The 14,874-nt window shown below is 36.5% G+C and overlaps 1 protein-coding gene and 1 non-coding gene across 5 annotated transcripts; one reads left to right on the forward strand and one right to left on the reverse strand.

Annotated features, from left to right (window-relative positions):
- Positions 1–6,620: 6,620 nt before the first annotated feature.
- On the reverse strand, positions 6,621–14,360 carry LOC147854489 (putative NOT transcription complex subunit VIP2). 4 transcript variants are annotated; one of them, XM_087331166.1, is made up of 14 exons: positions 14,098–14,360; positions 12,954–13,080; positions 11,650–11,764; positions 11,334–11,512; positions 10,857–11,247; positions 9,879–10,088; positions 9,705–9,803; positions 9,531–9,616; positions 8,041–8,211; positions 7,435–7,881; positions 7,307–7,359; positions 7,156–7,197; positions 6,925–7,069; positions 6,621–6,835 (listed from the first exon to the last, which is right to left on the reverse strand). In XM_087331166.1, the coding sequence occupies exons 2-14, from the start codon at positions 12,990–12,992 to the stop codon at positions 6,776–6,778; spliced, it is 2,037 nt and encodes a 678-aa protein (XP_087187292.1). In that variant the 5' UTR covers positions 12,993–13,080; positions 14,098–14,360; the 3' UTR covers positions 6,621–6,775. The 4 variants fall into 4 exon arrangements, with proteins under 4 accessions (XP_087187292.1, XP_087187293.1, XP_087187296.1 ...); XM_087331167.1 differs by having other exon boundaries at positions 7,435–7,875; positions 14,098–14,359; XM_087331170.1 differs by lacking the exons at positions 11,650–11,764; positions 14,098–14,360.
- Positions 11,650–11,727, forward strand: LOC147854490 (small nucleolar RNA snoR35). Its single transcript, XR_015531093.1, has one exon. It is a non-coding gene; the product is annotated as a small nucleolar RNA snoR35 (small nucleolar RNA).
- Positions 14,361–14,874: the final 514 nt, after the last annotated feature.

Consider the following 14,874-nt stretch of genomic DNA (forward strand, 5'->3'; position numbering starts at 1 on the left):
CCTCAACTTCCTTAAAGATAAATTATATGTAAATATAAATAAAAGATTAGTAGAAGACCATTATTAGAGGGGGTATGATTTATGTATTCTGCACAATGATATACATTTCAATTGTTCTTGTTTGAACTTTATACCTTATATAATATTTGAGTAAATAATATTACCTATAATTTTTCGGTCTATTTATTTATTTTCGTCATTTTATTTACTTCTAAATTTTGGTAAGTTTTTGGAAAGCATGTGCGCATGCATTGTGTCTATTAGTGTCGGATGCTAAAATATGGCATTTTTTAACATCTCCCCAAGATATGAAAAAGAGAATGTGACATATTACCTATTTTTAATGACCCAGTGTTTATGCGTTTTTTGGATCTTTTTGCTTGCTTCCCATGCGATTCTAGGAAGTCGATGTGAGGGACTTTTTTGAACCTTAAGCATGTATTCAACAACACTTTCTATGGCCACGATCTCAATGGGAAGTGATCCCGTCTCAAGGAGGAGGAGGATTTATGGCATTTGTTTCTTAACTTGTAGAAACTTTGTAAGAAAATGTTTTTGGGCATTTTCAAACTCTTTCCAAGTAGATTTAGGGATGCTACCACCCCATACTTCCACCCCATAGAGAAGCACTAGTGTCACCAAAGTGTCGAAAAGGTATTTCTTGAGGACCCAACACTTAATATATCCACGATTGCATGTGTTCTCAAATGCATAATATGCTTGCTTTCCCACCTCAAAGCAATGAGTAGCACATTCATTCCATCTATGATTTGAAGGAACCTCAACGCCAAGATATTTGATGTCTTCCACACATTCAAGTGACTCATTATTGTACATAATGCATGGCTTATCTTTTGTTGGGCTCTTCTCAAGCATAATCTTTGTTTTAGAGCTATTGACACTTAATTTAGTATGCATGCAAAAGTTTTCCAATGCCTTCATTGGCTTTTGCACGTCTTCTAAAGTATTTGCAAAAAGCTCTACATCATCCGCATATAGCAAAAGCATAAGGACAACATTCCCAATTGCAACTTCTTCAACACCTCATTCCTTTACAAACTTGGCAACCATTTCTTCCAATTCATCAATGCATAGGGTTTAGGGTTTAAGGTTTAGGGTTTAACTCTGAAGATGTAACTCACATTACAAGTGAGCTTTAAAATGGACAATGCCAAGTACTTGTCATTGTATCATGACTATCATATATTAAGCTATTAAACAAAGTTTGCCGAATGATTGGCTCATGAATTGGATTAAGCCAATTATTAAAGCAGGAGATAAGAATCATGTATCAAATTATCGTACAATCATGGTGAGCTCAACTATTATTAGATTGTATAACATTATCATGGAGCAAAAGGTAAGAAGTGCATGGGATGAAAGTCAAAAACAAATGAGTGTTTGTACAAGCAAGTTTTAGACCAAAACACTCCATATTAGATCATCTGGTTACGTTAAGAGTAATTATTGAAGAAAGTTGACGATAAGGAAATACGCTCTATCGTTGCTCTATTGTTTTTAGGAAAGCATTTGTTACAATACCACGAGATGAGCAAGTCAGATGCCAACTAAAAACTGAGAATGGTTTCTCAAAATGCTTTTTAAGTAAGATGGGAGTTAAGCAAGGATGTCCATTATCACATACGCTCTTTGGTTGATGCATTGATCAATTGGAAGAAGTGGTGAATAGGGTTGCAAGAGAAAGATTAGATGCCCCAAAACTTATGCAACAAGTTATCTAATAGCTTTATATGTGGATGAAGTGGTTATCTTTTCAGATGTTGTTGATTGTATGCAACGTTTACTTGGAGCATTAGAAGCATATTGCCAAAGTAGTGAACTAATTATAAATGTCAATAAAACAAAAATGATGGTAGTGTGAACCATCCAACCTCACTGACACCCTATGCTTGCATGTAATGTAGAACATGTACAATTTGTACAAAGCTTTAAGTATCTTGGTATCAATGTACCTACCACAAATAAATGGAGCATCTGCTTTGAGTCTAGACTTCAAGCTAGTTGGAAAAGTAATTATATGATGGAAAATAAATGCAACCAGAGTGATATTAATGGATGGGAAGTGAAACTAATGTTTTGATGTTGTGGCAACACGAGTTTTTCTTAATGGCGTAGAAATGTGGGCAGGAACTATCTCTCTTCATGCTTGGAATGAGATTGAGAAGATTCAAGAGATGTTTTTAAGGACACAATTGGCAGTTAAATCGACCACCTCCTATCAAGTTATGCTCTTGGAAACATGTGTTCAACCTATAGAGATGTTGGTGCTACAAAGAGTTTATAGATACATTACAAAAGCTAAGAACATACCAAATCATAGATTACCACATCGTGTTTGGAATGTTGGATGTAAACTACAAAAGAATCACAAGAGCAAAAAGAATTCATCTAGTTGCGTAGTTGATATCAAAAAATGGTTTAAAAGATGGGATGTGGAAGATCTCCTAGAGCTTTCATGAAGATTAATGGAACCACTAAGGAAGAATTGGAATGATGCTAAACAGACAAAATCAGAATATTACATTGCAAACCTTAATCTTGAATGTTGGGTTCTATATAAGGCAAGAAAGCCAATTTATCATATTCAACCTTACCTCATTACTAACATGAGTATTAATTCTTGTACAACCATAACAATCCTTAGCACTCAGTCACACAACCTAAGTATTGAAGTTGCATTATGACATCAAAATTAGACGAATGTAAAGGCATGTAAGGTATGCAAGGAAGGCTAGTAGAGGATGAGTATCACTTGCTTTTTACATGCTCTGCATATAGTGCAGTTCGTGAAAGTTATGATCATGTATTAAAAGGGGTTGAATTCCCGAATGCAAAACGAATACTACCTAGGAAAGAATTGTTATTTGTTCCGATAAAGAAAATTGCCATATTAATACTCCCTTCAACTTTTGTAGATATGCTTTGACTCCATCCATGCCTACCATCAAATACAAAAGCATTGTGCATATCCTAATTATGAAGTATTCCTCAATCCTCAATACCTCAAAAATAGGAAAATGATCTCCATCTCTGATTTTGGGTCAACTTATGTGAATTGTACAAACACCCACTATCTTGGCGTCAACTAATACATGATAAAACTTGCCAAATTTGAGAAACGTAACTCCAAATTTGACAAGCAATCGAATATTGTATGGAACGATGAGTATTATCTTCCATTTGAACGGTGCTTGTTGCTAGTCCATGTTACTTTAGATTTAATCCCATGCAAACCCCCAATCAAAACTTGCCAAATGAAGACCTTTGCTACAAGTGGCAATTCGTATGCCAATTATGTTTTAAGTTCTGCCACAATCCATAATCAAAGTTATGTTCTTTCCATTCTTGTTCAACATTAGATTATAGTCATTGAAGAGACTCAATGAAGCAATTATACAAGAGATTAGTAGTCACTTTTAAAAACAATGCATGTCCTTGTAAGTAATAATCAACGCATTGTTGCTCTTCTATTTGTAGAGGTAAGGGACCCTACATCAATGTAATATTTTGTAGTTGTTGCAAGATAAACCCATAATTGGGTAGAATGTGTAATAATTGTCGCGCTTCAACAAACTCCAAAATTCTTTGAGATCAAGCCTCAACTATATCGCCCGCCTCTTTGAACCCCAAACGAAATAAACAATTAAATTGAGAGTGCAATCTCTCCTTTCATGGCCAACATAATAACCGAGCAAGAAAACACAAGTAACTCTTTTTGCAAAGAATTGCAATGCTCTCTACTTGATGATGGTTTCCATACACATAACAAGAGTTTTTCCTGCCATGAGGTAACCAAGTGTTGAACACATGAAGAGCTGGAATCCTAAGTGAAATACATCCATTTAGTAATTGCCACCATGAAGCCTTAATTGTTGTCCTCCCATGTGTTAAACCCTTGTTCTCAATGAAATATTGAACAATAGATATCCATGGTTGTGAGTTTGAACACATGTCTTGTAATAATGAAAATCTACGAATCATCATAAGCATAGATAAGTTCAATATTCTAGCTCCCCCCAACCGCTTAGGGGTTGCTAGATGATTCCATGCAACCCATGTGATTCCCATCTTATCCCTCTTCTTCCACAACAAATATCGAAGAGGTTGCAAAACATAATGCAAAGTCTTCTTTGTCTGGCATGGCAACAATGGCAAGTAATATAATATCATGGGTTCCATATTACATTGTACAACCTTCAAGCGTACATGAAATGGCCAAGATTGTGACTTCCAATACATGAACTTAATCCTCAACTTACTAGCCATCCATTCAGTCAATTAACCATTTGTAACATTCATTCCTAATGGATAGTCCAAGAGTCGAAAAATAGAGTCTTTCTTCACAACGGATCCTTGCCATCGTAAACATTCTAGATCCCTTTCAATACGTTATATGAGACTAGATTTCCTCCAATTAATATGTAATGCGAAAGCCAATGTAAATTGGTTCCATACAAGCATTCCCTTCTCAAGATTCTCTCGTGAAACTTGTAGAAACATGAAAGAATCATCAGCCAAAGCTTGAGCTACTAGTTGCCCTCTAGACAGAAGGTGTAAACCCACAATGTCACCATTTGTTGCAAACCTTGATACCATCACTTACAAGGGATAAGTAACAATAGCAAACAATAATGGGCTTGTGCATCCTTGACGAACAGATCTTGAGAGGGCAATATCTTATGTAATTCCCCCATTAAGCATTACTCGAGACACCACATCTTGTCCTAATAAAAATATGAGACAAGACATACGAGGTCCAAAGCCCATTGTAAGCATTAACCCAAAAACAATGGACCAATTAACATGATCATAAGCTTTCTCCAAATCTAATTGCACCATAATCAATTCTTAATGAGTGTTTCGACCATAATCCACAATGTATTGTGTTTTTTGCACCCCTTTGGTAGACATTGTAAGTTCAATATGGTGCACATGTTTCTAGAAGGAAACTATTTAAGTGTCAATGCATCGATTTAATGTTTGGTTCTAGTCTCTAGTTGTGCCCATGCTCTCATTGTGTGACTCATCAATGACTTCCCAAAGTGATTCCTTGCTTGAGGATTCCTTATTCTAGTGTATCCTTGTACATTTTTGGGATGCTTTACTACAAAGTCCTTCACCTTCATAAGGTCATGTGATTCAAGATTTATTATTGACTCTGACTTCCTAGGAAGTGAGTATACCACTACCAAGTTTCATCCCCTTTTTTAAATGCTCTATTGAACCAAACTTATTCCCAAGGAAATATCAAGTTACTACTCTGTAAGTCATCTACAATGGCTATTATTATGTCTACATTTGTATGGGATCTTACCTTTGTCATACTCACTTCCTAGTAACTGTCAAGATTACCAAGGTTCAAAGCCAGGAGATCTACCTTGCATTAAAATTGTGAACCCCCATTATGCACAATCTGAACTGAAGTCAAAAGATATTGGAATGAGAATATCCTTCAAACTCATTCCTCTGAATATGAAAGCGTCTGAGATAGATTGCTTGTTGCATGAAATAAAATGTAGTTTTCTCTGAATCGTTGATTTGGATGGGCCATTATACAATGATGAATTCGCCTACCACTGTTCAAGTGCATATGACAGACTGTAACATAAGCATACTATCGACGATTTACCAGTTAACTCAGAATTCGAGATGATTGGCACCATCATCAATTACTTATATTTATAACACTAATATTCCACCTTGCTTCCCTGCTATTTTACTTGCCTGCACTCCTATACATGTCCACAAGCAACACCATCACATGCATCACCATCTATCTGTTGAAAATCAAAAAGAGGTCGCAGAAAGACTGCGCCACAAGCTTGGACCTCATCTTCATAGCATTTGCACAATTAATCATGTCTGAATGAATACGGGAGTTAATCGATAAAATCAAAGAATGATGCCTTTGAATGTTTGATATTGGAAAAAGATAACAATAATATCCCAATGATTGGAGTTTTAAATTCATTCTTAAGAATAAGATGATATCAACAGTGTCATGCCATGGGCTCCCTGATGTGTCGGATCATTTTGAATTGTTACCATCTTTATACAAAGTTACAAATTATTGTAGCTCTATAGAGATTACCAATGGAAACCAATTAGAATCTTAACGGAACACATGTACAAAGCCAATAAGAACACATATAGAAAGATAATAAGAGCATGTTAGTCCTTCGAGAGATTTGGAAGACATACATTCCCGGTGACAATTATTCTAGGAGGTTCTTAATCATATCGTTCTATTAATCTTTAATACATAATCAATACATTGGACAAACATAGACAAAAATTGATAACCCACTGGACATGGCACATGTGACATCAGAAGATGACTAGTTGTATGGTCTGGCTTCTGACTCTCCATCTTGCAAAAGAATTATTACCGCTATAGCAACATCTGAAACAACAGGCTTCTTATGAAGATTTCTATCAGATATTTCAGTGTCAATGCTCTTCTTTATGCAATCTTCGTATGTCATCCTCTGGAATAAACGTCAGTTCACTCCACCCAAAAAAAGTTGCCACACGAATATTATTCTTTCTAAACAGAGCAGTTTGCAAAAGTACCAAGAAAAAATAGAAAATACACAGAATAAAACCATGAGAAACTTGCAAAACAATTGATATTTTCCTTTATAACATCTCAATATAATTTCTTCTACACGTTACAAATTGGTTAAGATTGCAACCAATTCTAAATGGATGAGGAAAATTAGGAGTAAAATGAACTAAAGAGGAGAGGAACCTGCTAATGCTGTGGAAGTTGTGGTCTCTTTTCCACCATTTCATATTGAAGCACAAAATGGTCCTGACCAAAAAGAATAATTTATCATACGGAGGTGAGAATGGATGCAGCTGATTCAAATTGTCAAATTCACAATGATCTTTGCTTTATACCTTTCTTCCTATATCCCAAGAGTTGACATCAAAAAAGAAGTAAGATCCTCGTTCATATGTCGGTGTTGTGACAAGTGGCTCAACATTTGGCACACGTATAAACCAAGTGTGCAATTCTTTATGATAGAACCAACTCCTATTACAGCTGAAAATTCACATTTTAACTTGTATTAAAGAACTTTCACTTCTATCCGTCACTCGGTAATAAAGCATAAATCAACGGAAACTTACAGCTCATTGGCAGCATATAATTGAGCTTCATCATTCGGCATACTGCAAACGCAAGAAAAGATAAAAATAATATATAAGTTCTGAAAATCATTTGTCTTATGATAGAGCTTATGAATTATGTCAAAAACACAATGTTCTCCTAAAACCGAACCTGTAGAAAATATAAAATAGTGTCGCTTGCTGAAATTTGGTAAAATACCCTGGCTGTAAAGAGGCAAAACAAAAATACCTGAGTCACTAAATGATGTTCCATATTCTCTATTGAGTACTGTGGCCAACCTGAAGTGGGGGAGCCTCGTGTACATAGCATTGGGGCAAAGTAAACTCAGGTTCACCTTTTGCAGGTCCTTCAGCCCATGGTGATGCAAAAGTACGGTACAGATTATCCCTAGAATTAAGATTCAGTCCTAAAGTTGTAAGATCTGTACCGAGTGCTAGGGTTGTAAGATCAGGATTTGTCATCCTAATCACACCAAGTAGACCAAGTAAACTAAAGCGGTCAATTGACATGATTCGCTGTCCTTGCTCTCTCAAAGACTGTCCCATTGAAGCTATTTGCTGTTGAGCACCAAGTCTGTACTGTGACTGGTTATGTTGTTGCTGATATTGTTGAACCAGTTGATCATATGATTCTAAGCCAGATGTGTGGCCACCACTTGACCTCAAGCTAGATATGGGAATCTGTGTACTACTTCCACCAGGTGGTCCCACAGCTTGAGGCTGCAACTTGCACAAATAAGTTAAGTTAGACAATATTTTCCATTATGTTCCTTTATTCATCAGGTATAACATGTTACTACTACCCTTTGCATTACGTGCATTTGCTTTCATCCATATATAGCTAGCCATTGGAGGATGTAAGAAATGGAAGTGTCCTAGAAATACCTGAAATACATCAGCTGCTGAATGCATTTGCAATAAATCCAAAGAGTTGGACCCTGAAAAAGACCCAGCTGCAGAGCTAGTAGATATAATAGACGATCCCTGAGGTTGCTGAGTCTGTTGCCTGTGTGGTGCATAAGAGACACCTACATTAAAGCCTGCCGACCTTCCAATCTGCAAATGTTTCAGAGATATAATTATAAAATGTCAATTCAAATGATTTTTTTTCAAGTTAGTGTTAATATGAGTTATAAAGTTGTTAGAAAAAGCAAAATGATAATACATTTGCACACATTATAGGTGCATGTGTTTATCTAAGTGATATTGCGAATGAAATAGCTAAAAAAGGGCAATGTGCTGCAACAAATAAAAAAGCTGACAGATCATATTCAAAGCTATCAGTGCGGGTGCAGTGAGTTCAGTTTGTACAGATGGAGAAAAAATTTGAATTTCAAGTACAGATTCTCGATCATAGGAAGTGGAAATTGGGAACAGGCCAGATGCACCAAATGTTGTGCATGGAAATACATTCCAGAACTGTATCATTTGGGCTCCTTGACCATCTTGGTATACATAGGTGTTCTTTTAAAGCCTATGAACAAATATCGTTGTCTTAACTAAAGTTCAACCACATGTTTGAGTCCTTCAATGCATTTAAGATCAACACATAAAGTCAAATGGTACGATTCTAGAGGCGACTGCCCCAGTAAAACTTTATGAATACATTACTAGAAGCACTACATCATTGGAATATAACAAATGCATGATCATTTCAATGCCAAGAGTGGCATCTATTTCTTGCTGTACAAACTCTTCAACTACAATACCGAATTCATCCCAAAATACATTTGGATGTATTTGGACTATAGAATTTGTTCATGAAAACTCAACAATAAGGGAATTCCTGAGGCGGACTTCATAGACTCTTTATCTCTGCTTTCATCCTGAATACTCTGGACGATAGACTACAGCAAAGCAGCCACCAGATCACAAACATTTTCGTTATCCAGTGGTGACTCCTTGTGTTAACATCCTATATCTAGGGATCAACATTGACTTCATTCATCAAGTTGCCATACCAACTGGAAAGACAGATATGTGAGTACACAATTTCTCTCACTTAAAGAGCCTAGAAACCATGCTTCGCATACCATACAATTTAAAATGAAACACTTGCAAATTTGAGGGTCCACAATTTCATCACAGAAACAATTCTCATCTCCACTACTCCCAATAGAAGATCCTCAAGTGTGTAAGATCAGAAGGACATGAATTAATACTGTCACTGGCGTATCCATATGCACCCATCAAGTGTATACAATGAACAAAAGAATGCATAAGAGAAGGTATGTATAAGAGTAAACATCCATAAGCATAAGAGTAGGTATGTAGTAGAGGTGCAGTAAAATTACATGTCGCATCATAAAATATAACCAGTTTGTCAAAAAGAGTAAATGTGCAAACATAAAGTGCATGTGTCAATCTGTACTTACTGCATACTGTGATTGCATCAATGCTAGGGCATTTTCATGCTGTGGGTCTTTCTGATGTATGTCTGTTGTAAAGTCATTATTTCCACCTAACATCAGAAATTATAGTTAATCTTCATTCTGATTCCCATCAGAAATTATCTCCACTTATACATACATCGATATTCTTGCTCATACCTTTGAAACCTGGCAAAGCAGGAAAATCCTCATTCTGTATGCTGAATTCCTGACTTTGCTGGACAATGGGATTGACACCAACTTGCTTCCTTATTGAGGCTGTAAACCAATTTCTTCAATGATTACAAATTCACAAAGCTAGCATATATTTTGGGGAGAAGAACAGGCATGCACCTAAACCTCCCTGAGAGCCTGCTGAGCTTGGACGAGTTGATAATTGGGGGAAGTCATTTATGTCAAAAGCTGCCCCATCACTTGAGGCACCATCATTCACCAATCCCATAGATGATAATTGACCATTTCCAATGGCAGTTTGTGTTTGTGCACCATTACCAAGTGAATTAGAAAAATTGCTTCCCAAAAGTGAGACCATCTGAGGTGAGGCTGGAAGAAAACATGTTCGATTGTTGAGTACAACCTTCAATTTCATATAAAATAGCATTTTTCAATAGCATTGTTTGCAGAAATGGAAGTACTAGTTTAACATGTCGTCATCTACATGTTGCAGCAACAACAGGTCAGTGCTTCACCCTCATGATATTGATAGACTTCAGCAGTACATGATGGTTTCTTGGCTTACACTTTGGACAGCACATAATCTTAAAACACGTGGTCGAAGAGTTGTCTAAAGAGAAACGCCAGAACAATTTGACTAAAAGTTCTAAAATTACTTGCATAATGGAAGTCGTGTTTATCCTTCTATGGCTGATGATTGACCATTGTATCAGATTATTTGCACATATGAGGATCCAAGCATGTGAGAATGTGACAGTTTATCAATGTGTTTCATCTGTTTATAATAGCTTATTAAGTAAATCAACCTTAAAATCTTTAATTTCAACTATTTTGACGTTGGTAGCTTTTATGTGTAGCAAGTATATATGTATATCTGTGTATATCTATACTTTAAAAAGGTCTGAAATGTTACATTCATATGAATAAATCATAAAGCATCCTACAACTTCAAGAGATGGCTTAACATGTCAAATTCTACATAGCAACCATTTGCTCCTCGTGTAGTAAATAAATAGACAGGAATATTTACTATATAAATATATAGATATATTATAGATAGATATATAAAAACTTTCAAGCACACAAGGTTTTAAAATCTTTGTGAACAAAATGGTCTTTGAGATGAAAGATTTTTACCTTGTGGAAGAACATTAGTTAAAGGCCTTCCAGGACCTTGCATACCAAGTCCTCCAGATACATTGCTTGTCCCTAAATTCACCCGTGAACCACTAAAACTGGGTAAATTGAGACCAGTTCCTGAATTGATGGTCCGGCCGAGACTACCACCAACAGCCCCATTATTCATGCTACTGACTGAATTTGTTATCCGAGGACTAGCACCACTCAACATTGATGGAGAAACTCCCAAACCAGGAACTGTTCCTCTAGTATTTACAGCTCCTGAGCCTGGAGAAGTTCCTGAAACCGAACTGATAGCTCCATTCATACTGCCAGAATATACACTGCTTCCTCCAACACTAGCCCGGCTTGTCATACTGCTGTGAGCTTGCAGACCACCATGGGATATCTGCAATGAACAGAATATATGCATAGAAACATTGAATCTTCAGTATCCCAAAAAAATGAGTAATACAATAAAAAAGAAAAGCATGCCTGTGCTAAAGAAGCTGGCATGTTGTTGGTTGAAAATCGTCCTGCCGTTATGCTTCCTGAAGGTTGGTGAGCAGCACCACCTGGTGCAGTTCCAAGACCGGAATTTCTTGAAGATAATGAAGAAGGCATCATTGGCATATTGTAGTTCCCATGCACATTATGTAATCCCGGAATGCTGCCTGAATCATAGCCAATCCAAAATAATCAATCCTGCATGCATCAAAGAATTGTAGTGACTCCCTTTAATATTAAATTCTATCCACATGCAAGGAAGCATCAGCTGATGCACACTACACAAAGAATATGTCTAAATCACCTGTCTGATGGAAAACGGGACTTGAGACTGACTGTGCAGAGAATGATGATGCAAAAGGCCTTCCTGAGCTATGAGAATCAAGCAAGTTTGGGGTTCCTGAGCTATTAAGCATGCTCTGCAATGAGGAAGAACGCATCAATTAGATATAGCCAATAATATTACTGAATATACTATACATCACAGCTATAATAAACATGCACACCCACAATTTTATGAGATGAGTCTAGAACTAGAAATATTAAAGTCACTTCCATATAGAATGCTACGAAATGGAAGGCCCAACCTGTGAAGCCAGAATAGCCCCTTTCTGTTGATTCAGAAAAATTAACATGCCCAGACATGAATCAAATAAAGATAAACTTACTTCCATAATCTCAAGTAAATGAGTTTCTCCTCATAAATTTGACCATAAAACTGTTGGTCTGACAAAACCATGTACCAGCTGTTTATGAAGTCACAATTATGAAAAGGTATTTGACAAGCAGAAAATATTGTGCATGGAAAGCCACAATATATGAGAAGATATCATCCAAAAAAGGAAAATTGGAATGTGGTTTTGTTTTATCTGCTTCTACAACTAGTTCATGATGTTTTATGGTCTCAGCAACACAAAAATAAACAAATAAAAGAATTTTGCAAACACACTTAAAAGACCACCAGTTTTGAAAATAATGGTGGTGAATTGGTCTTCTTTTAATATAGTCCAAACATCCTTTGTGCTGGGAGAATCATCACTGCTGATTATCTACAGGATAGACTTAATTCCTTATAGAAAAGTAGGAATTACTGCTTCATTTGCTATCTACAGACAAGACTTAAGTCCTCATAGAAAATTTTGAAACTATAAATAAACACCTTTGTTTATGTCTTTAGAGGCATAACCAAGATTCAACTCAATCAAACAAATGCATTATATCATTTGGTAACAAGAATATCAGAAGTGAACACCCTAATCAAACACATCCAAACCTGTCTTTATCAAGATGCAGCTATTTCTGGTCGTGCAGAGAAGAATGTTACAATTTCTCATAAAGATTTATAGGATTAATTTGCACCAGACATAACCAGAACATAATACCACAACATAGAAATTATTGATACCACATTGGCAACGAATAGTTTACAAACTTCTCTAGCATCGTATTGAAAACATAATGATGCAATACAGCATGTCACAATGAGTCTAGTTCAGATACTTTCTCACGGAGTAATGAAAAGGTCCTTGGAAAGACAACCAAAAAGTGCAGGCTTCATATATTATGCTGATATATTACATTTGAAAGGAAGTGAAAAAAGAAACCAACCTCTTTGGAATTTGTGTCGTGACGAAATGGGAAATACATGTTAGACTTGTGGTCATAGAAAAGACCCCTAGTTTATTCTGAGACCCAGTCTCCCAGCATCTCTGTTTTAGTTAATGTTTGTTGAAACCTAATCATTAAAGAGAATACTAGGAATCAGTGATTATAAGCATGGTCGAGATGTAAAAAAAAATATTCCACACAAATATGTTGGTGATAGCAAGACTTTAGACAAAAATGCACTATTATACGCCCTAGAATCCATCATGAAGATGTGAAATATCAGCCCATCTTGTTCCTTGAAACTATTTGAGACAAAACACAAGCAAAAGTAAATCATTGAGACCAAAACCTAAGTAAAATGCAGACTGTTAAACCACCAGAATCCATTCTGGAGATGTGAAATTGGCATATTTAAGGTTACCAAATGGTTGTTGAAAATAATTGATGGGAAATGCAGGCAAAACTATGTGATTAAGGTTACCTAGTGTTTATTGACTCTATTTTAACTGAAATATAAACACAAGTACATCAGAAAGAAATAAACCTAAGCAAAATGAACTGTGCTAAACTCTAGAATCAATGGTGAGGACGTGAAAATTACATATTTAAGTTTACCAGGTGTGCATTGAGACTATTTGAAGCGAAATAAAAGTAGAAAACGCCAATGAAAGTCAAACCTAGGCAAGATGTAGTGTAGAACATCCTACAATGCACTGTGAAAAATCAATGATACAGCCAAAGTATATCAGAAATCAAGTTCTAGGCAAAAATGGACAGTACAAAACCTAGAATTCATAGTGAACGTGTGAAAGCTAAATATTTTAAGCTCAGCATAAATTCCTTGAAATCTGTTCGGATCAACATACAAGAAAAACTATATCACCGAGGACAAGACCTTGACAGAGACCTCAAAATCCATGGTTTGTCTTACTAGATGTTCGTTAAAGATATGTCAGACAAGTGAAGTGAAATGCGAGCAATAGTTGTCAGTCAGGAGAAAAATGCACTGTACTAAACCGTTGAACCACGGTAGAGATGTGCAAAGCAGTTGTTTCCAGCTTACGAGATGCTCGTTCGAGATATTCCAAGAGAAATACAAGTCAAAAGCATGTCAGTTAGAGCAAGAAGAGATCGAACAGAAAACCTGATAAGAAGCACGGCGTTGAAAGATCGAAGTGTGATGTAGGATAAGGGTCTGCAGAAGCTCCAAGCAAAAAGTGACAGGGAAGGATCGGATCCGTAGAACTGAATCTGCTCCCTCCTCGGTAGATTTATCTAACTCCGACTTTGTTTCTGAGAGTGCGGGCACGAAAGTCTACAGAAATCTCTGTCTCTCGCTCTGATGGCGATGGCGATGGCGATGGCGAAGAGGAGGAACAGGAGGAGAGAAAACCCTTCTGTTTTATTAATCATGAGCCATCCATTCATTCATCAGTTTTTGAATATTTATGAAAATACCCTCCCCCCCCCCCCCCCCTACTACTACAAGAAAAACAAAAGAAGAGAAAAAAACTTACCAATGTGACAAAATTAACGAGCAATTAAGACATTGTATGAAACGATGAGTCTTATCTTCTATTTGAAACTGTGCAAACGCGACATGTCATGTCATTGAAGTGCAATAAGTGACCTTGGTCATTTACCGCATCTGCAATTGATTTCAGCCCCTTCTTTGCTAAAAAATAAGCTTTCCTAGGCTCTTGCTCAGCTAGTGACTGTGGGAATATAGCACTTTAGTGTAAACTTTCGAGGCATAAAGAGTTCCCTAATTCTGAATTCCTACCTCTCCATTTTATGTGGTGCAATACTTCCTTCAGTGCCTTAGAAGCTTTGAGTTAAACGGACAGCCTTTGATGTGCCCGTCAAGCTTTCCAAACACTACATCTCAATGGCTAGTATTCCATGAGCCAAATGACTTGGT

This window comes from Azolla caroliniana, unplaced genomic scaffold (assembly GCF_043228905.1).
Source record: "Azolla caroliniana isolate FFs.n. ecotype wild unplaced genomic scaffold, voAzoCaro1.0.p SCAF_15, whole genome shotgun sequence".
In the NCBI taxonomy this organism is placed as follows: domain Eukaryota; kingdom Viridiplantae; phylum Streptophyta; class Polypodiopsida; order Salviniales; family Salviniaceae; genus Azolla; species Azolla caroliniana.

Excerpts from the sequence above, each read along its gene's own strand:
- LOC147854489 (XM_087331166.1), bottom strand. The coding sequence starts at position 12,992 with ATGTATTTCCCATTTCGTCACGACACAAATTCCAAAGAG. Across the intron at positions 8,212-9,530 it reads TGATGCAATCACAGTATGCA|ATTGGAAGGTCGGCAGGCTT; the intron begins GTAAGTACAGAT and ends AAACATTTGCAG. Across the intron at positions 7,070-7,155 it reads TTATATGCTGCCAATGAGCT|CTGTAATAGGAGTTGGTTCT; the intron begins GTAAGTTTCCGT and ends GTGAATTTTCAG.